The sequence below is a fragment of the Lethenteron reissneri genome, chromosome 15 (assembly GCF_015708825.2).
Source record: "Lethenteron reissneri isolate LAM-NWPU_2019-01 chromosome 15, ASM1570882v1, whole genome shotgun sequence".
NCBI lineage: Eukaryota > Metazoa > Chordata > Hyperoartia > Petromyzontiformes > Petromyzontidae > Lethenteron > Lethenteron reissneri.
In genome coordinates this window covers 3078846-3099968 of record NC_083793.1, presented here as the reverse complement: position 1 = coordinate 3099968, position 21123 = coordinate 3078846, and the positions used below count along the sequence as shown (strand labels likewise).

The 21123-nt window shown below is 44.7% G+C and overlaps 1 protein-coding gene across 4 annotated transcripts in view; it reads left to right on the top strand.

Moving 5' to 3' along the window:
• Positions 1-19433, top strand: part of LOC133342587 (hyaluronidase-1-like) — a 36039-nt gene extending 16606 nt beyond the window's left edge. For all 4 annotated transcript variants that reach the window (XM_061551805.1, XM_061551807.1, XM_061551806.1 and 1 more), the window contains 2 exons: positions 3391-3480; positions 18101-19433. In XM_061551805.1, the coding sequence (XP_061407789.1) occupies positions 3391-3480; positions 18101-18517 (507 nt within the window). In that variant the 3' untranslated portion in view covers positions 18518-19433. The remainder of the gene's footprint in view (positions 1-3390; positions 3481-18100) is intronic.
• Positions 19434-21123: the final 1690 nt, after the last annotated feature.

Here is a 21123-nt window from a genome sequence, read left to right as displayed (position 1 = left end):
GTCATCAGCGTGCCGTCAAACCAGAGGTCGCAAACGGGTTTTGATTCCTTACCCGTACCCGTACCTGGCCGCACCAGGGTCGCAAATGGGTACCCGTACCCGGCCAGGTACGGGTTCTCGTTCCCTACCCGTACCCGAAATGAGTGACAAACGGTTACTCACCAGTGACTCACGGACTACGGACTACCCGTACCCGTATCCGGCCGCACCAGGGTCATAAACGGCTACCCGTACCGGGCCGGGTACGGGTAGCCGGGTATCGGGTAGGGTACGGGTATCGGGTACCCGGTTGCGACCTCTGCGTCAAACCCCAATGGATTTGAATGTGTTGCGGCCCTCGCACTGATGATGTCATATCGGTAAAAGTGCCCCCCCCCCCCCACCCCTCCCTCTGAAAATGAGTGCAGAACACTGAGCTAGACACTCGCGGCCTAGCAGATACTCTGCTAGGGCTGGCATGAGAACGCTGCCGCTGATGTATGCATGTTGAGCTTCTTCTGCACCGTACGTAGCCAACAAACTAAACACAAAAAAGCAGTTCTAAAAAAATGGGCGTGGAGATGAGTTGAGTTTGAAAGTAGGTTTTTGCAGCATGCTGGGCAATGTTCCCCAAGGACACTGTCCTCGTTCTTACCAATATTGACTTTTTTTTGTCTTTTGTTCACGCTGCTGCTGCTGCTTTTGCTGTGCTCACGCACAATGGAATCTCCCGCGTAAATATAGCCGGGGAACTCGCTAAACGGGAGCAATCCATGTAACGGATCAAATTAACCCCACCTCAAAGTAATTCCAAGGTCAAGTTAAAATTGTGCCTCGTATTTAACTTGGCACCGAGCATCACAATGCATGGGTGGGGAGTTTGTAAGTAATTGTCTGTATCTTAATGTAAAACGTTATCCTAAAATACAATGCATAGCAAAGGTTTCACTGCAGGGCTTGGCTGAGTAATTGCATTACTGCCAGTGTTCTATCATTACAGAATACAGAGCGATCTGCACTAGAATTATCTCCATTAAATTATAACCGTGATGAGATTCACCAGGGTGAACAACTGAACGATGCACGCCATTTCCTTCAGTGCGGGGAATACTCTCGCCCGCGGAACAATTTTACGACATCAGCTCGGCCAATTGGCCGCACGGAAAGAAATAAGGAATGAGATTTCCACTTTCGTGGGCTGCTGGAACTGGGCTGTGGAAGCACTACTTCCGCAAATAGTAGCGAGGTAAATGATCATTCACCGGTGCAGCTGAGGGCAGGTTTGCGTCATATGCACTGATAAGCTGAGCAACGTCACGAGGAATCTAGCTGCTCAGCTCTGGGCTCTACCCTCAGAGTCTGCGTCGCTGAAGGTGAAATGTAAACCGCTGTTACGTATTTTGCTCCGCAACTTTTCAGAAATGTGCATGGGAAGTGTAGGAGCGCATGCTGCTTGCAACCTCCTGCACCCACTCAACCTCCTGCACCCACTCAACCTCCTGCACCCACTCAACCTCCTGCACCCACTCAACCTCCTGCACCCACTCATCCTCCTGCACCCACTCAACCTCCTGCACCCACTCAACCTCCTGCACCCACTCAACCCCTTCCACCCACTCAACCTCCTGCACCCACTCAACCTCCTGCACCCACTCAACCTCCTGCACCAACTCAACCTCCTGCACCCACTCAACCTCCTGCACCAACTCAACCTCCTGCACCCACTCAACCTCCTGCACCCACTCAACCCCTTGCACCCACTCAACCTCCTGCACACACTCATCCTCCCGCACCCACTCAACCTCATGCACCCACTCAACCTCATGCACCCACTCATCCTCCTGCACCCACTCAACCTCCTGCACCCACTCAACCTGCTGCACCCACTCAACCCCTTGCACCCACTCATCCTCCTGCATCCACTCAACCTCCTGCACCCACTCAACCTCATGCACCCACTCAACCTCCTGCACAAACTCAACCTCCTGCACCCACTCAACCTCCTGCACAAACTCAACCTGCTGCACCCACTCAACCTCCTGCACCAACTCAACCTCTTGCACCCACTCAACCCCTTGCACCCACTCAACCTCCTGCACCCACTCAACCTCCTGCACCCACTCAACCTCCTGCATCCACTCAACCCCTTGCACCCACTCAACCTCCTGCACCCACTCATCCTCCTGCACCCACTCAACCTCCTGCACCCACTCAACCTCCTGCACCCACTCATCCTCCTGCACCCACTCATCTTCCTGCACCCACTCATCCTCCTGCACCCACTCATCCTCCTGCACCCACTCAACCTCCTGCACCCACTCAACCCCTTGCACCCACTCATCCTCCTGCACCCACTAAACCTCATGCACCCACTCAACCTCATGCACCCACTCAACCTCCTGCACAAACTCAACCTCCTGCACAAACTCAACCTCCTGCACCCACTCAACCTCCTGCACCCACTCATCCTTCCCGCACCATCTCATCATAATGCACCATGCTTGTTCTTCCAGATGTTTGTGCAACTTCCCTAGAGCTTTTACGACAAGCAATGAATGGGTCCTAGGTATGTGTAGAAACCAAAATAAAACGAAATATCATTCTGCTTGGATCGCTGCCACGATGCTGTGTGCCGGATTAGTCCCCACGGTGTCGTTTGAGGGCTGCCCATTGCAAATTCCTCGTGCACAAATGGCAGCAGGAGGTAACGATGGCTCGACTGCCACGATTGGTCCAAACAATGACTCCTTGTTGCGGTGCAGTCCAGCCTTCTGCTGTCGAAATTAAAAACGCCACAGTCTTGGCATCGTTAAGCCCGTCGTCAGTCATCGCGAAGGATGTTCGAGGAATGGGCGCAAGAATTGGGAGTGTCTTTTTGATGTGCCAGAACACGCTTGGCTTCCCGCTACGTATTGTTGCTGTCGCAGGCAGCCCTTTGCGCGTGTGAATGGTGCTAAGGCGCAGCCCTGCAATTGCTTGTCAATAACCACTCCTTGCGGAAGGCCCTTCAACTCTAGAATCACCCCTCTGGAGGGTATTTGGCCTCCTTCAATGCCGCCCAAATGCCTGCGAAGAGGGTGAGATTATCAACGCCTCACCCCAGCGACGAACTTTCCCCCACCCACTGATACTGCTGAGTGGACGGAGGTTGGGGGGGGGGCGTGGATTTGAGCAACGTGCGCCACTGTTACGGCAGCAGCACCAGGAAATCAACCCCGTGCAGCCTCCAGATTACAAGTGCAGCGTGCAAAACCATCACACCATCGCAGCATTAGCATACACGTTGCTTGCACACTGTGCGTTTTGTGTCATCGGTGTTACTCCGCCATGATATTCCCCAGGAGACGTGAATTGCTGCACGGCCCCCCATTTGATTGCGCACGTTAACCCTGCATCATTGTCATTCCGCAGGTGGATTTAATGCATACCGTTGGAGAGACTGTTTCTCAGGGAGCATCTGGGATCATTCTCTGGGGAGACCACCTTTATGCCAAGTCTGCGGTAAGGAAGAGCGACTTCACGTGGCCGTGTGTAATGAGCCATGCAGAGCCCCGGGTGCACATGACTCTCCGAGCATTCAATTAGGAGTTTGGCAACAAATCTGATGGCCTCGCTAACATTTGCTATGGTTTGCAATCCATTTGTCAATTTACATTTTAACCTCTTGACATTATTTCGGGGCACGACAAGTACTCGTTATGCAAGTAAAGTGTGATCGACCTCGGCAACATGTTTCGGTTGACAAGATTTAATTTGTTAGTGCTGGAAGGGGAGTTTTAAAATGCATCTAAAGTTGTGTCCTGTCAATCGATGATAATTTTTTAACGCGCAGGATTTATTTTGTATTTTCCACAACGCAATACCAAGTACCAACAACAGCAACGAACCTATGCGGTCGCTGTTTTATCACTATGCTTGTTTGCTGTGCAAGATAAGAGCAGCCGTGCAAAGGAAGGAGCTAGGAATTCTGGGAAATCGTGTACATTTTTTTTATGTCTCAATTTAGGCTCCTAGATGGCCCTTTTCTAGATTCATTTTTGAAAAATGTGTTAATTATCTACACGTCCCTGCTGGCTGTACTCCAGTAGACGCTTTCTTTTCTTGTTCTTCTCCCGTGCCAAATTGACCAATCATCCTCTTATCGCTGCTCCTCTCAGCTACCTTTACATTGGATTATCCCATTTATTAGCTGTCACGACCGGGCATCTTTAGAGGTCAGAGCACGAAGCTGGCATCACTGATTTCATATCTGGTCACCAATGACTGCGCAAAAAATCCCATCACATTTTATTCTCCACTTAGTTTTGGCTAAATTCCAACTGAGAATTACATTTTGGTTTGACTGTCGTGCGATGAACATTACTCTCATATGCAGAGGGAGCAGACAATCTCTTTGCTCTACTGTGTTGTTCAGAAACCATTTGAAGGAATCTCAGAGATAGATTTGTGATAGCTATTTCCATGGGCCATTTTCTAACAGTATTGGCCAATTTATTTGGTGATACTGCGCAATTGTGCACAAGTGCAAGTAACAAAAACACTTTCGCAAATAGCACTGGCTTATTTGCTGCCTGTCTGGCTGTCTGCGTGGCTGCCTAGCTGCGCTGTCACCGGTAACGGTCCGTGCTCGTCCCAAAGGCACCACAGCAGGTCCAGTGCTGAACCCAGGCATTGCAAGCAGCAGTTACAGGAATATCCTGCCGTCACTTGTCCCGTTATTTTAATTTAACTTGACCTGGCAATGAACGACATGAACCAAGGCGGCACAGGTGCCTCATAGAAAATGAGGGCCTTGGTTCGATTCTCAACCCGGGGTGCCTTTCTCCGTGGAGTTGTTTGTTCCCCCCCCCCCCTTGTTCTGCATTTGGTTTCCTCCAGGCCCTTCAGTTTTCCTCCTGTAGCCAAAAAAAGGTATTCATTATTTTCATTCTTTCGCTAGCTGCGGACTCGAATAGGTGCTCACCTCTCTCATTTCTCGCTCCAGCGCCACGTTTGGCAATCATCCTTTCATCTCAGTATCATTTGCCTAGTCTTGCCTTGAAGCCATCCAGTGCGATGTAATACAGTAGCGTGCTCTCTGAGAGATCCGAATGAACTCTTTGTCTCGTGAAATGACGCCAATAGCACAATTTGGATACAATTGTGGGCGAAGAAAAAGAGAGAGAGAGAAAAAATCACGTGGCTAATTATGGTGAACCCAATTACTGACAATCAAAATTCTGAAAATTGTAAATTGCCTTCCCTCGCATCCAATTTGTGGGAAAATATGCATATATGGTATCCAGTTCTCATCATTATTATCACCTATGACAAGGCTCATATCAAACATCACTTCAGAACCGGCGGCTAAATCATTGCATAGTTCAACCCACAGTATGTTAAGACTATGAATGCATTATTCAGATGAGTACTCGAAGCGGTCAGAGGTTACTGTGAAGAAAATAAACAGCTTGACAGCATTGTATTTGTAGCTTCATGTTGGATACTCTTTATAGAGGTTTTAAAATGACCAAGCAATTCAAGTGTATCAATGTTGGGCAATTAATATGCAGTGTGTGATGCTCTGATAATGAATGGGTTGATGGTTTTCTCTCCAATCCCCACTTACTCTCAGCCTCAAAGGAAAATTCAGCTGCAACAGCCGAATGGTTTCTCTGCATTGTTATACTTTCTAATTAACCAAGAGTAATTATGAAAATCTAATTAGTGTTTGCTAGGTGGGGGTGGAGAAAAATGGCGAAATATGCAGAGGGTTTTTTAAAAAATCTTGATTATTATTTTTCATGAAATTAAACATTGGGCAGTTTTCCGAAAATCTAGATTTTTTCCCCCATGAAATTAAACTTTGGGCAGTTTTCCAAAAATACCTCTTTGAAAAACCTTGGTACTGACCTTGAAACAAAAAAGGAAATACCTTTAAAAAAACTCCCAAGAAAGTGTGCCCTACCATTATGTAATCGCTTCATGCGTAATACTGTACGTATGCAAATGCATGATGGAGTGTAATGTTTCTTGTTCTAAATATTTTACTGCATATATTTCTCACTGTCTCGAATACGCAATAAATGCCACATCAATTGTATTATTTCCCATATTTGAAAACCATTGTTCGAGGGATGAAGTTTGTCACGTTCCTTTTCATCCCAACATAAGAAATATTCCCAGGGACTTGCTCGTGTACTCATTTGCGAACTTAATTCACCACCAGGTACTTGAATGATGAAGGGATATGCATGTGTTGTAATCACCTTCGATGGAAATTGAACCCCAAATTTGTATTACATGATGGCTTATGTAGACGCAGAGCAACAACTATAATTTCACATTGAGGTGGTCAAGCCAGACAACCTGCGTCAGGAGCAGCAGGAGTGTGCCGCTGACATAATGTTACGGGTTTTCATTACATTCGCAAGATGCTCGCATTTCACCCAGGAGAAGTCCCTGAGTGTTCAGTCGGAGCATGCAGGGCCCATCTGTTTGGCCCTGAAGAGGGCCATTGGCGTGGCTTGCGTTGTTGCTCTGGAGACCGGGATATCGATGATGGATGTTCGGTCGCCGCGTTGACGGTATTCGTCGTGATTTCTCACTCAACAGAGCGGGCCGCGTGAAGGCTGCCATCTTCCGCTCCTATAATTTGATGATTCAACAACAAGAGTCCTTTTTCCCGCACCTCCGATTAGCGCAGTTGGCTACGTACGGTGCAAAAGAAGTTGAACATACGTGATACAATATCCAGGGAAGCCTCACTGAGTCTCAAAACTCTTTTTAATGAGGTCCTGAATTATGATCCTTTGATAATTTATTATGGGAAAAAACAAGTAACTGAGCAATGCCCAAAGAGGTTGGCATCCTATTTGATGTACTGTACTTACATATATTAGTCACCTATTATTCGAGCAAACTGGATATTCACGGATAATGTCGATACACTTAAGTCTGTGCTACAGCATGTACATGAGAATGATGACACGGATAACATTGTAAAAGTAACCATGAAGAGGGCGTCTTAACTGTGTTAGATTTTGTCATTTTAGCTTGAGCCTCAATGTTGCTGACGGTATACGAAGTCGATGTCCTCCAGAATGAATATCAATGACAACTAAGCAGAAAAATAAAAAAAACCTGGAATGTTGCCGGCTAAAATTGCTTTATTTGCTGTTATGTAAGCCCTACCCTAATTACCATGATCATTAATACAAAGTTTAATTCTACTTTATTGCTGACATAAGTAGAGGTGGTGTTAAATTGGAGGCTTGAATTTTTTTTTATCAGTGTCCTCAATGAATGTTGGTTAAGTTTTGCAACAAAAAAATACTTTTTTTAATATTTATCTCGGCTTGTAGTTAAATTAACTCATGCATTGATTTCATTAGGTATAGCAAATCACAATCATTCATCAATCACAATTATAATCTTCCCATTATAATCTCATCATATCCTGAGGCCTACAGCTTGAGGCCTATTTAAAATAAACATTGTGCCAAAATGATTCTGGTATAACCTCATTCGATATGAACACATTAATGTGTGCATGTTAGATTTACCAATATCTGGAGCAATTTACCCACATTCTAACAAAGAAAGCCCAACGTTCATAGTGGCTGGGCTTGAGCTCTCCGTCACAAATTGAACAATTCCAGCCCTCAAGTGAGTAGACTCAGCCACTGCGATACAGAACACAAAGGACAATAGCAATTGTAATCAGATCACAACAGGAATTGTTGAAATTGGACCATCCCTAATCCGTGAATATCTGCAGTGGTGAACTAGCAAGTTACGTGTCCTACATAGGCACATGGCCTTGATGTAAGATAACTCTTCTTATCCGTCACCCTATTACCCACAACTCCTATTATCTCCAGGAGCCACTGGGTCCAGAATAACTCCTGTTGTCTGAGGCCATAATTTTCCAATTGTGAGCAACTTTTCCACAGTTCATTGCAGAACAGCTTCCAATAATGGCACATTCTCGTACCGTTAAGATGGGGTTATGAAGCGAGTATTTCCAATTATCCACAGATTAGTTAAATGCAGGTCTTGACCAAGTCCCTCTTTGGTCTGCATGCACATGAACAACAAAAATTCCATAACATAGCTCCAATTGTGCGCAAGTTTGCCACGGATAAAATTGGTTAAGCAGAAAATTCTTCCAAAAAGGATTCGGCGGATCAGTGAGGTGGATTTGTGGATAACCCCTCGGATAATAGGAGGAACAAAATATAGTTCCTGACATTACTGCCAATTCGAGGCATCCTCACGTACACAGGCCTCGGTCTCGGCAGCCATGTCATCTCGGTCCACCCTTGTGGACTCCTCCTGGCGGTAGCGAGCCCGAGTACAGCGCGTGACTTTCAGCACTTTAAGTAGCAGTTGCTTATTAAATTACTCAGCCATTCGAGCAATGCAATCAAATGGAGAATAAATTACAGTGTGCGGTCAACTCAATTACGTTTCCGCACTACTGCAGCATACGGACGGGTGCTCGTAGGTAATTAAGTGTGTAATGTATCACAGGTGTGTAAAAAAGTTCAAGTTCAAGTTCATTCAAGTTCATGTATTAGGTATAGCCCTGTGAGCCATTCAGCTCTTGAATCGGGTGCAACCGCAACAAGCAAAAAACAAAAACATGAACAAAAAGCATCTTAAAGTGAATATGTGACTAAGTGCAAACAGAAAATTCAAGAAAAGACAGCAAAAATATTGCAGAAAAAACACCGTACACCAACGCTGTGTGCAAAAATCTCAGTGAGATGCAAGTCAAACAACAACAACAACCACAAGACAGCTTAGATTAAGGCCATCAGTCTAACTCTGTACTACAACAAACAAACATGGCTAAACCAATACACTTTTCGAAATCACCAAAATAAAGCCATGAAAGCAATGAAAAAGCAATCATAGGAACTGTGACGGAATTTTAACAATAAATGGCATAAACAACATGTACTACCAAAACGCTGCAGCCATAGCTGGCTGCATGAGTCACTCCACAACAGCAGGAGCATCAATCGGAGTATTATAATTTTTCAATGCACCTTTAAGATCAGCACACTAAATCAAAACACAGGTCATACTTTGTAGCGATCATCCGGAGCGAAACATTTTATTTTAGGTCACTGAATAGCACTGGCAGCTTGGGGTGTACAACTCCTCTAGAGCAGTTTTGAGTGAAGATCTCATAGGTAGTGACTCAAGTTTCAATTTATTTGCAACAGCATTGCAGACCCTGGGGGCATCAATAGCAAAGGCCCTTCCTCCAGTATATGTACGGCAATAGGGAATATTAAGCTGGTAAATGAGTGTAGACCTTAGGTCAAATTTGTTCTTTGAAACAGAGACGAGATCCAGCAGGTAAACACAATAAGCCGTGAAAAATGTTCCTTCTTCTAGTTCATACAATGCACAAGGACTCCATTCAGTAAGAAAGGGCTGTTTACATGACTGCGAGTGGTAGAGGTGGGGCCCGGTGCCTCACAAGTCGTCAGAGCACTTGAGCAGCCTTCACAAGAGATCCTGGGTTTGAATCTAGACAGCTGCTTATGATTAATGAGTGTTGCGATTTGACGGTCAGCAATGGCTGTACAAGAAGAAGAATAAAAAAACATTGCATCAAATTTGTTTTTTGTCTTTAAATAGGCTAAGTTCCAGCAATGACGAGCGCAAATGTCGGTGTTGAACGTAAGCCCCCACAGCGGCGTGTAAACGACGGCGAGGACACCGTAAAGGGTTTCTTTGGGGGAGGGATACAAATGAGAGCTCCTGGTTCACAGCCCTGCTCTGACTCAGGGGGTGCAACGTTGCTCCGAGGGGCTTGTCAATGGATTCTTAAACTCGCGACATGACACCTAAAGCAAAGATTTGGACCATGATGTAAAGTTTTTGCTTATTTGAATTACTATGATTTACAAGCACACGAATTCTCTGATTATGTCTAAATTCAGAAGCGGAATATTTATTTATACTGGAGGAATCCGATAAGCTATACAGCTCTTTTTCACACATGTACAGTACGAGTGGTTAAGAACGTGACAACGACAAACAGGACAAAAACACGACAGTCGTGCAAAATACAATAGATGTAAACCCAAACACAAACAAATAAAAATAAACCATCCCCATCCTACCAGGCAAAGCCGACTGAGGTATTGACTTAGTTTTCAGAAGCGACCTCACCACAAATGATAGCTCAACAAAGTGGCCGATCATTTGGGCATTTATAGCGGCGAACCAATCCAAATGATCTCAATGCATGTTTCTAAATTCAGGACATTGTCAACATGAGCATAAATACAGTGCATGCGATTTACAAAAATGTGATCAAACAGGAAACCAATATGAATGTCTGAATTACATGGCTCCATGCTGATCTCAACTGGCAGCTTTATAGGCTTGGGGCATGTGAAACCCGAGCAGCCAACGTTTTACACGCCGTAGCATGCTGTTAAATATCATGCCACCCGCTTATATTTGATGGTGTGCTGTGTCCGTTACATTCTCTCAGGCACCCCGTTCCGATGAGTTTCGATGTCTTTAGCGACGAAGATCTGCCTCGATTAGTCTGAGGCAATCGTAACGTTGTGGAGAATTAAAACGCGACAAAATAAATAAGCAGGACAACGTCTCCCTATTTTTATCACGTGCACTGTTTCCCGCTTTTTTACTTTACGATACAAATTCCGCACAATGATAACTAATATTTAGCGGTTTGTTTTGCGTATTTTCCACCCAATTTGGACCCCATAGCGTGTGATTTCCAGTTCATCAGCATCGATGGCAGCAAGCCTGACTGCTGATGAGACACTGTATGTCAAAACCAATCCAGAGTTTGCTGGTATTTGAGTCAATGCTGCTGAAATAATGCACTCCCAGATGGTTATGCCGTTGCTGGGTTGAGTAAAAATACTTTAGTTTTAACACGTAGTAGGCTTTCGCGACCAATATTATCCATAATAGTGTTTTTTTGTTTTGGGTTAGATCACGTAAATATTAACGTGTCGTTAACTCTCCAACACGACAGTGAACTGCAGTAGTTACTAATTGGCATGTTTTTTTTTCACATGACAAATGTCACTAATTGTCTGTGTCGGGTGGTGGACGGGTTTAACGACACAATTACATTCATGCGATCTAACAAAAATACTTATGAAGAATGCTTGAATTTCAGTTTCATGTTAAGAGACAAACAGGTGAAGGAGATTTCGATTTAAAGCTTTCGTGACTGCAGGGATTCATCTTCTTGGTTCTTTCGGAAAAGTCACGTAGAATGGAAATAATAAAATAATAAAAATAAAACATAATAAAATAATTCTCACGACGTTTCGGCCACAACGCAAGCAGCCTTCCTCAGGTGAAGACCAGGTCTGTCGGGGAGACAGCGTGGTACTGTTTCATTCAGACGCTGTCTCCCCGACAGACCTGGTCTTCACCTGAGGACGGCTGCTTGCATTGTGGCCGAAACGTCGTGAGAATTATCTTGTAATGTTTAATTTTATTATTTTATTATTTCCATTCTACGTAACTTTACCGAAAGAACCAAGAAGGTGAAGGAGACATAACGTCTGCTCATTTAACTAACTTCTGAGCACGAGAATGCCTGCAGAAAAAATGTACATTGACAGTTCGAGTTCTGCACAGATATGTTGTACTTCAAATGAACATTTTCTACAGCCATATTTTGTGCTGTTGTCCCCCCCCCACCGCCCCCGCACATCCGATTCACACGGTTGGCTACATACGGTGCGAAATAAGTTCAACATACGTACATAAACAAACCTAGTTGGTGTTGCTCTGTTCTGTCCTTTCGAGTCACCTTCCTGCCCACCAAGGAGACCTCACACACCAGGGCCCAATCACTTGCACTACACAAATGGACTGATTATAATTGCGATGGAAATGAGGCAAACAACAGGGACCGGCACATTTCTCAAAAGCCAACTAAACACCTGCAGAAAACAAATTGTTCGCATTTGCAACAGAAATAGTTTTCTGCTTCGTGTCAGGTTAACTACATTTTAGGCCAAGGTTATGGATTGCACGCTGTCGTATTTTTCGAGGTTGGTAGCCTCTGGAATACTTGATTATAATGATATGTGAACAGACTTATAATAAAGCAGCAGTATTATATATTTGGGCTGTGCAGTTCTGGGGTCATTTTGGGATCTGCGGAACCTCGTGGGGACAGGTGATATGATCAGGGTGGTCAGTATCACTGGGGTGGGTGCTGTGCTTTGTAATGGTAGTTTTTTGTTTCTTTGAACCTATCTACGTGACTTTACCAAAGGACCCAAATAATATGAATTCCTGCAGTCAGGAGATGCCAGAGAGCTCTTTGCCTCAAATTAACCTCCCGAAATGAGTAATTTACTTAAACCTAATGGAAGGCACCGTTTCTTTGACACATTTCTACGAGACTGAACGGCACTTTAAAGAATGGAGATGTAACTTTTTTTTTAATACCCTGGGAAACTAGTTGAGTGCATTCAAACCGAATTGCTCTTTACAAAGTGTCTCTTAAAACGAAAATGGCTTGATGCAATACAAATGTGCCTTTCCCTGTATCTGGATCAAGGTTATACATTTCTATGGGCTCGACTGGTTACGTTTTAATGTCCACCAATGTTTCCCAAGGCCCTGCACAAATTGGATGAGTGTTACACTTACTTCTTGATGGGGGATGGCAAGGAAAGATGGACCGGCTGTACACGGTGTGCACTTAAAATTGTTCCACTTGTTTTATTTACTCAATAAAACAAAGATGACTCTCTCGTAAAGGTGTCAACTGCAAGCCAGTATGCCGCCCCCGTAAAGATGTTAAATAAAATATTAATGTAGCTCCTGTTAAGCAAACTAAAGTTTTACGACGTTTAACAGGTGCTTTGTATCAAGGATAGAAAAAAAAACGTGATTTGATAACACCGACTTGAGATTGTAACGTGGTATACACAGTTTATATAAAAAACAAATGCATCTAGCTTGCCCGTTTGACCTTATATTAAAACCCTATCATATTGCGAATACTTAATTCGTGTTGAAAAGCCAAGCTTCATAGCCCAGTTTTTATTTAAATGTTATTGACCTTGACCATCATCAAAATTGTCCTTCCGATTCCTTCCCGCGCACCTGCGATCAGCACGATCTGGCGACGAAAAAAGTTCAACGTACATACATATAGAGCGGCAGCTGTGCCCTGCTCGCCATGAAATGAAGTCCTGCCAACAGAGTTGCCACAATTCATGGTCCAGTGCTACAACGATCCATCTCACTCCCGCTCACGAGATAATTTCATCACTCCGTCTCCACAGTGGTTGACCCTCTCGGTTCTCCGATTACTTCGGTGGCGAGATGTCACCTACCTCACCTGGTATGCAGGAGGTCGCGGGTTCGTTCCTGACCCCGACGCCTGCTGTATATTTGGAGTTTGCGTGTCTCTGTCCCTGTGGTTTGTGTGGATTTTTCTCATGGTCCTCCGGTTTTGTTCCCTCCGCATTTATAAACACGCCTTTAGAGCATTTGGCTACAATACATGTCCACGTGATAAGGCACTTTGTTGAGCTATCATTTGTGGCCAGGTCGCTTCTGAAAAAAAGAGCTATATAGCTCAGTGGGCCTTGCCTGGTAAAATAAAAACCAGTTTTTTAGTTTTTACTTCCACTGACTGCAATTCAATCATCATAAGCTGTTTTGTCTTATCAGCTGTCATCCATCGCTAAGAGTGGACATGGCCTGCCCCAAGCCCAAGTACTTTCCTTACGAGTCAATATGATGTCTCCAATTAGCATCCAGTCCATCTCCTCCTCTCTCTGCGTCTCATTCCAATGATGCACCCATTCATGCTTTTTTGCACACTTTTCAGCTCTGCGTTCCAGTTTATTCGACCAGTGTCCATGTTTTCTATCCTTATTTCAGAGCCGGTGATACCCACTGAATTAAACATTCTTCTTCAGTCTCACTGGTTTGTTGATTTATATGATCAAGTTCAGTTTCTCAAAAGCACTCCGGCCTACTCTGTCTTGCATCATCATCTCTCTCGCATATTTTGATCCCAGTCTGCCATCAATAATTGCCCGAGGTGTGCATGTTTTTCAGTCATGGTCCTCCAAAAAAATCAATAGATTTTTTAGCACAATTTTCTTATTCCAATGGCATCATAGTTGCATGTTATACCACACTGTATATATGCAAACACTTACAATTTATAATCCTTCGCATGTCTTCTATAAGTCATCCTTTTTGTGCGTGTCCATTATAAAATATAATTATGATTTTATTTGGCTATTACCCAGTAAAACAGAGGAAAATGGATCGTATAATAAACACCACTCACAATACATACTACATATATACGCACAATTTGCATATATATAATGGATAACAAGGTTGTAACCAAGCGTGGAAATGCATGGCAGAGATGGCTGGGCAACTGTACATGTGTTTCTACCGCTGCGGAATTTTCCGTTGTACAAATTGTGCTGCAATTCAACTTTAAGTGGGGCGTTCGTGCATAAAAGTCGAGTGACGTACGAGCGGATCTCGGCGAGCGGAGTGTCTGCGACCGCGGCGCTCGATACAAAACGCGCTTCACATCCAATTTGCGAATGCGCGTTTCACTGGTGCAATTTTTACCGCCGGCAATCAAGAGATATCTTCAATCTGCGTCGCTTGATCTACGTAGGCATTGCTGAAAAATGAGACACGAGCGCGAGCAAACGAGGTGCCTAGTAGCTGAGCGTGACTTGGTGAATTGAAAGGCTTTTTAGCATTGCTCAAGCTTCCGTAAAGCGATTGTTTTTCGGAGTTACTAGATAATTCGCGAAGCAAAAGTTACGACCGGACACTGCGGTGCGATTAAATGCAGCGCTCTCACTGTGTGTGCGAGCAGACGCAGCTTAAATGCATTGCCTGTACTTTTCTAGACTTCCTTAATCCACAGACAAATGGGCAGGAACCGTTGCATATAATTGGCTTCATTGGAAAGGCAATACACAGTAAATGATCTGAACCAAATACCCATTCACTTTTATTCAAATGGGTTTACACGGAAATATTACTTGTTGTTGAATAAAACATCATCATAGTTATCAATTTCCATCCATTGAGAGGGTTACATAGGTTATTTGCACAAATTCGCATGGACAATATCACTGCCTTGCTCTTATCTAATACAGCAATGGAGGCAAACGGCGTGCAATGGGATTGTATTAAAGGTGGCGCTGCTCATTTCCACATTAGCTAACCACACAATTTAGACAGATGTATGAAGTTACGGTTAAAACTGTTGCACGTTATATAAGTTTCTCGCAATTACCTGGGTGCCATTTAAGATGAAGATAGAATAACCTAGTGGACAAGGTTCTGGGATAATTGCGACTAACTGATTCAGTACATGATACAATTTTTTAAAAATAATTATTCTTACGCGTGCTTGCCCAGGTCAGCCTCACGGAGTCTCAAGACTTTTTTCAGGGGAGTCCGGCCTCAGTAGTCGGGCAACTCGATTGCTACGTGCAATCCCATTTGAGTAGTTTGTGAGTGGCGTTTTAAAATTTGCCAAGTTCAGAGCATGATGCCGGCACACACAGCGGCCAATTCCTTTGCGAATGACATCGGGGCATCTTTATTGTCCACTACGAATTGGACGGCACGCTCACATTCACATGTTTTTTTAAGCGTTTTTATTTGTATGGTTGATCTACCAGCCGTGACCGCCTGATTACCAACATGAACCTCTGCAGCAAACAGCGAAAGTGCAACTGCACGACCATGTCCCCGCCCAAATATAGCAGTCAAACGTGTCACGTTGTATCTTCGAACAATGAAGGCGGCACACCCCACCATTGGTATCTTTGACCTCGAAGCGAATGTCCCACATTCCTACGGCAGGATATAATCTATTTAAAAAGAAAAACAACCTTTGACACCAGATCAATGATGGCTTGAAATTACAATGGAAATGGATTTGAACTTGTGACCTTTTGATCGTGAGTCAATTGTTATCACTCTTGATTTAATTGTTATCACGTTCTGCATTGCTTGAGCTCGGCTCCACGCCTCCAGAAATGCGTCTTATAAATTGCATCATTGTTACGTAAAATGTATCGTGCATCGCATTATTTGTGCCGCAGTTACCTCCTCGTCCATTTGGGCTTCACCAAAGAGACAGTGTAATTTTAACACAGCGGTGAATTGCATTATGCCTCCACATCACCCGCGATCTCGAGATTGCGATGCCAGGAAACATTTTGCTGACTTTGACATTCATCAGCGTGGAGGACGGTCACCAATTTTCGTAGTAAATATGCTTAAAAGTCGACCTTGCTGCTTGTCACATCTTTTGAAGTCTCACTTGGCAGCTTTGGCACCTTGAGTTAGTGCCATGTCAAGCACTGAAGAACATGGGACATGCAGTATATTAGCCAAAAGGAAGTTTGGCTAAAACCATACAATGTTCGTGACTTTACAAACTAAAAATGCCGCCAGTGAAGTGAAACTGCGTAACGGCAGTCTGGTTTTTAACCCCCGGGAATTCTACCCTGATCTGAATGAAGAATTACAGCATTGAATGGATAGCTAAGATATCTGTAGTGTCAAAGTCGGACTGCCGAGTCAGTACCAGAGGGATGGTTGGTTCAAGTCCTGTGTTTCTTTGAAATGAAAAATTACAGCAGTCAATGGACAACTCGAATTGCTGTAGTGTCAAAGTCGGACTGCCGAGTCAGTACCAGAGGGATGGTTGGTTCAAGTCCTGTGTTTCTTTGAAATGAAAAATTACAGCAGTCAATGGACAACTCGAATTGCTGTAGTGTCAAAGTCGGACTGCCGAGTCGGTACCAGAGCGATTGCTGGTTCAGCTCCCGTGTTGCTTTGCTGAGCTACGTCTAAGGAAATCCATGGTCTCAAGCCCTGCATTGCTTCTCGATAAACATCGTCACGTGCAGCCGGTGTGATTAGTTTAAGCGCGGTCACCCTCCTTGGTGGCAAAAATAAAAAAAAATCCATCTCCTCCAATTGATTCTTGCAAATGTACATCCGAGTAAAAACATGAAACGGTACATTTTTACCAAACATCAAAAGGAGCAGCGTCTTCGTCGCGTGTGTATGTGTGTGTGTATGTGTGGGATGTAGGGAGCGGTAGCGCGCTGCGCTATGAACCTGGCATCCTGGGTTCGATTCCAGTGACGATTATCTGAACCGGTCCTGGGCCTCCCCTAGGTCGACTCAGCCTCAAATGAGTACCTGGTGCGGCGTGTAAACATCGCCACTGGGGAGACAAAGGCGGTCGGGCGTGGTGCTGGTCACCCACCCCCTTGTATACCGTTCCGGCCTTCATAGGTGCTCGCCAACAGCACTTGCCTCCACAGTCTGTTAAGGCTATACGGGGGTTCTTATGTGTGTGTGTGTGCGGCAGGTTAAGTAAGACAAGTGGCCTCATCTATTTTTACAGTTTCTGTCAACGGTAAAGTTGAACGTGGCCACGTCGATCGTTGTTTGCGAGGATGGCTTATTCTCTTTCGTTTGTCGTGTTTGCTCTCGAAAGAAAATCAGTAGGAGAGTGCTCTCCTCCAACGCACAAATCCGTCAAAGATCATCAATGAGCAAAGTCCTATCTTGTCAATTTGTTTATGTTCACCCCTTATTCAGTCGGTGTTATGTTGCTGTAACAGATTCGTGCTTGTGTCAGCTGACCAGAGGCGGATTGGGAAACTCCCCGAGGGAGGAGGGGCAGGTCCCAAAACTGCAAACCTTTTAAATAGGGCTCTACGTTCCTACAAAAAATGTCCTTCCCCCGCACCTCGGATTAGCACGGTTGGCTACGTTCGGTACGAAATAATTGCATAGACCAGTAACATAATTGCATAGACCAGTAACATGCAACAAAGGCAAACTTACCAGCGTATCACTGAAATAATGCAGTGTAATTTTCTCAAAGGGCCCACATCACATTTCGTCTTCTTTTAAAGGTCAATATAACATTTTGTGGGGTCTCCAGTGGGGTGTAGGGGGGGTGTCAGGTGTAAAGCCCCCCCACCCACCCCCAACTCTCCCCCCCACCCGCTTTGTATCCAACACTACGGAAAACCACCGTCGCTCACTTTGTAACGCCGTGGCGTGCGTATCCCTCCAGGACAACTGCCGGGCGGTGAAGGCCTACGTGGACGACATCCTTGGGCCGTACCTCATCAACGTGACTGCCGCCGCCAAGCTGTGCAGCGAGGCCCTGTGCGAGGCTCACGGGCGCTGCGTGCGGAAGCACCCGTCCTCCACGGCCCACCTCCACCTGAACCCGGCGAGCTTTCGGATCGCGCCCCCAGAGGCCTCCGCCGACCGCCGCCGCGGGAGATGGCAGGACCGGGTGGTCGGCCGATTGCACCGCAGCGACGTACGTGCCATGAAGGAGGCGTTCCGGTGCCAGTGCTACGCGGGGTGGGAGGGGGCTCGCTGCGAGCTGCCCATGGGTCGAAAGAGAATGAGCGCCTGCCACGTGGCCCTGCACAACTGCTGGGTGGTGGGACTGCTGCTGTTTCTTTTCCTCGCAATGTAGGTCGCTCGCTCGCCCGCCCGCCCGCCCGCCGTGTCGCGATGCACTCAGTTTACACGGGCGTGCCCCGCAACGAGTGCGGGTGTGTGTGAGTCCTCCACACCTATAATACTATAAATACGTAAAGTAAAAGGTACAACGGTGCGGTCTGCAATTGTGTAATCGCGCAACTGCTCGTGGAAGGGTCTCCACCGCAGGGAGCCCTAACGGGTGTTTTGGCCAACTCTTCCACAATGACCGGATGTCTTGGAAGAGGTGGAAGTGCCCACACTTTAGCCTACCACGCTGCTGAATGACCAGTTGTGTCAATCCTCGGCTAAACTGCTGGGTGGGAGATTTCATAAACCTGCTGCGCCGGGAGATCAAACCAGAGACGTCCGGATTGCATGTCCGGTGTGCTAACCGTTACACCACAGCACATCATGCAAGTGAAGTACTTGAATGTGTATTTAACGAAAAAGCAATCTGAAGGGAACGTTTACATCTGCAGTATTTTCACTCGCCACAGCTTTCAACTATCTTGACACAAGAGACAATGTATATTAACAGGCCAATCTGTGACTTGTTGAGGCCAGAGGCACGGTGCATATAATTAAATTCATCTTTATATGTGTTAACAGCTCTCAATATCATGCTATTGGGTACTGATATATAAACATTATGATGCCTGCGTGCAGATGTGTAGCATTTCATATTGAATATAAATGTGTACTAACTTGTATAAATATTACAATTTAGCTGTAAGTGTATAATCATAGACACAAATATTGGTGAAAAGATTGTGGGAATTATTGACACTTTTATAAATGTAGATTGCAATATGTATTATAATCCTAATAGAAATTGCCTGCTTTCAATGATGTGTGAAACATGTTTTTTTTCTAGTTTGCCATTATAAGAATAAAGTTTGTGAACATTTGATGCGGTAAAATATTTTTGGTTTTTTATTGTGTCGAACTTTGGAGGCCAAAGGTCAAAGTTGAGAGGTCAACACAGCCAATGCTTGTTCTATCTGCCAGATCCTAAAGTTATTAATGGATACCAATAATATTTGATAAATAATGCTTGCATTTATATTGCCCCCACAATGCAATACAACATCTCAATTGACGCATTACCTTCAAGAATTGTGGCCAATTGCATTACACACCTGAACATTTTTTTCTCAACTTATACAGCTTTGAATGATGAACTTAAGAAAAATGTACGCTTAAATTGTTTATGCAATCGGCCGCTGCTCATAAAGTATACTTACGTCTAACTTTAGGTCTTGGTTCTAAACATTTTCAGATATTATAACCAAACATAATGGGCCATTATATCAGAGTAATGGTACATTCTCATTACAATGTGGCTATTTAATATGGAGATGTTTACTACATTAGTCATGGTTAATAAATGAGAAGTAGCTATTCCCCTGGGGGAGGAGTGTTGGCATAGTAATTAGTGCACTACATTATGGGACATGGTAATCGAACTTAAATTCCTGGCCATGGCTAACATCAGTGGAGTGTGATATCTGAACCAGTTTGGGCATCCCCAAGGTCAGTTCAGCCTTACATGAGTAACTGGTATGGTGTGCAAACATCAGCAATGGGGAGATAAAGGCACCTACTCCATCCCTTCATCAACCCATACTGTCCAGCATTAGTTATGTATATTTATTTTTTATTTTCACCTACGTGACTTTACCGAAAGAACCAAAGAATATGGATCCTTGCAGTCACGAAAAATTCAAATATAGAATAGTTATATATAGTCAAACATGAATGTATGTTGAACTTCTTTCGCACCATACGTAGCCAACCACGCCAATCGGAGGTGTGGGGAAAGGACAACAACAAAAAACATCCCCAAAGGAATGGGGGAGGGGGGCCTTCACCCACAAGTGTATCTTCAGAAGGAAGTATTAAATTATGACATCGGGGCTTTCTAGAACTCTCTCTAGTGGAGGCCCTTCTGTCAGTAGTGGGGGTGAGCAAGTAATCGCGGGGCTGCGCCGAGACACATTTTTAAATCCTTTATATTAAGTTCGCGTGCTTGCGTGCTTGCTTGCTTAGAACCGTGCAAACCTTTCGGTCGTTTTTTAACCCACTTCCCGTGATCCAATCGAGCTGACATTTTGCACACAGACTCGTTGTGCGTGACAATTAATGTTCGTGAAAAAAATTTCCAAAATTTTACACTGTTTAGGGAAAGCGAATTAAATATTTAATTACCAATTGTTTAATACTGGCAGACAATCATCTGACCCATAGGTGGCAGCCATCTCAAGCCAGAGGACGAGAGGACTCTAGCCGCCACGCATATAAAGGATTTAGAGTGAAAAACTTTGTTTTTACGGGTTATACTTATATTATCCTAGGGCCCAGCCAAGTCATGCTGAGAGCACCCAGATATGGCGAATTTTCTTACGTGAAACAGGCAGTGCTCGATTTACTGGTGCCCTCGGAAATCGGGAGGGTGGTGTGGTTGGTGGTGGGTGGGGGGTGAGTATTTCATCCCTGAAACACATTTTTAGTGTACTTTCTCACACAGTATGTCCTGCCCGAGGCAAGCACCTAGCCCTAATGCCACGACTGACGTAAATCTGTAATGTTAAACAAATT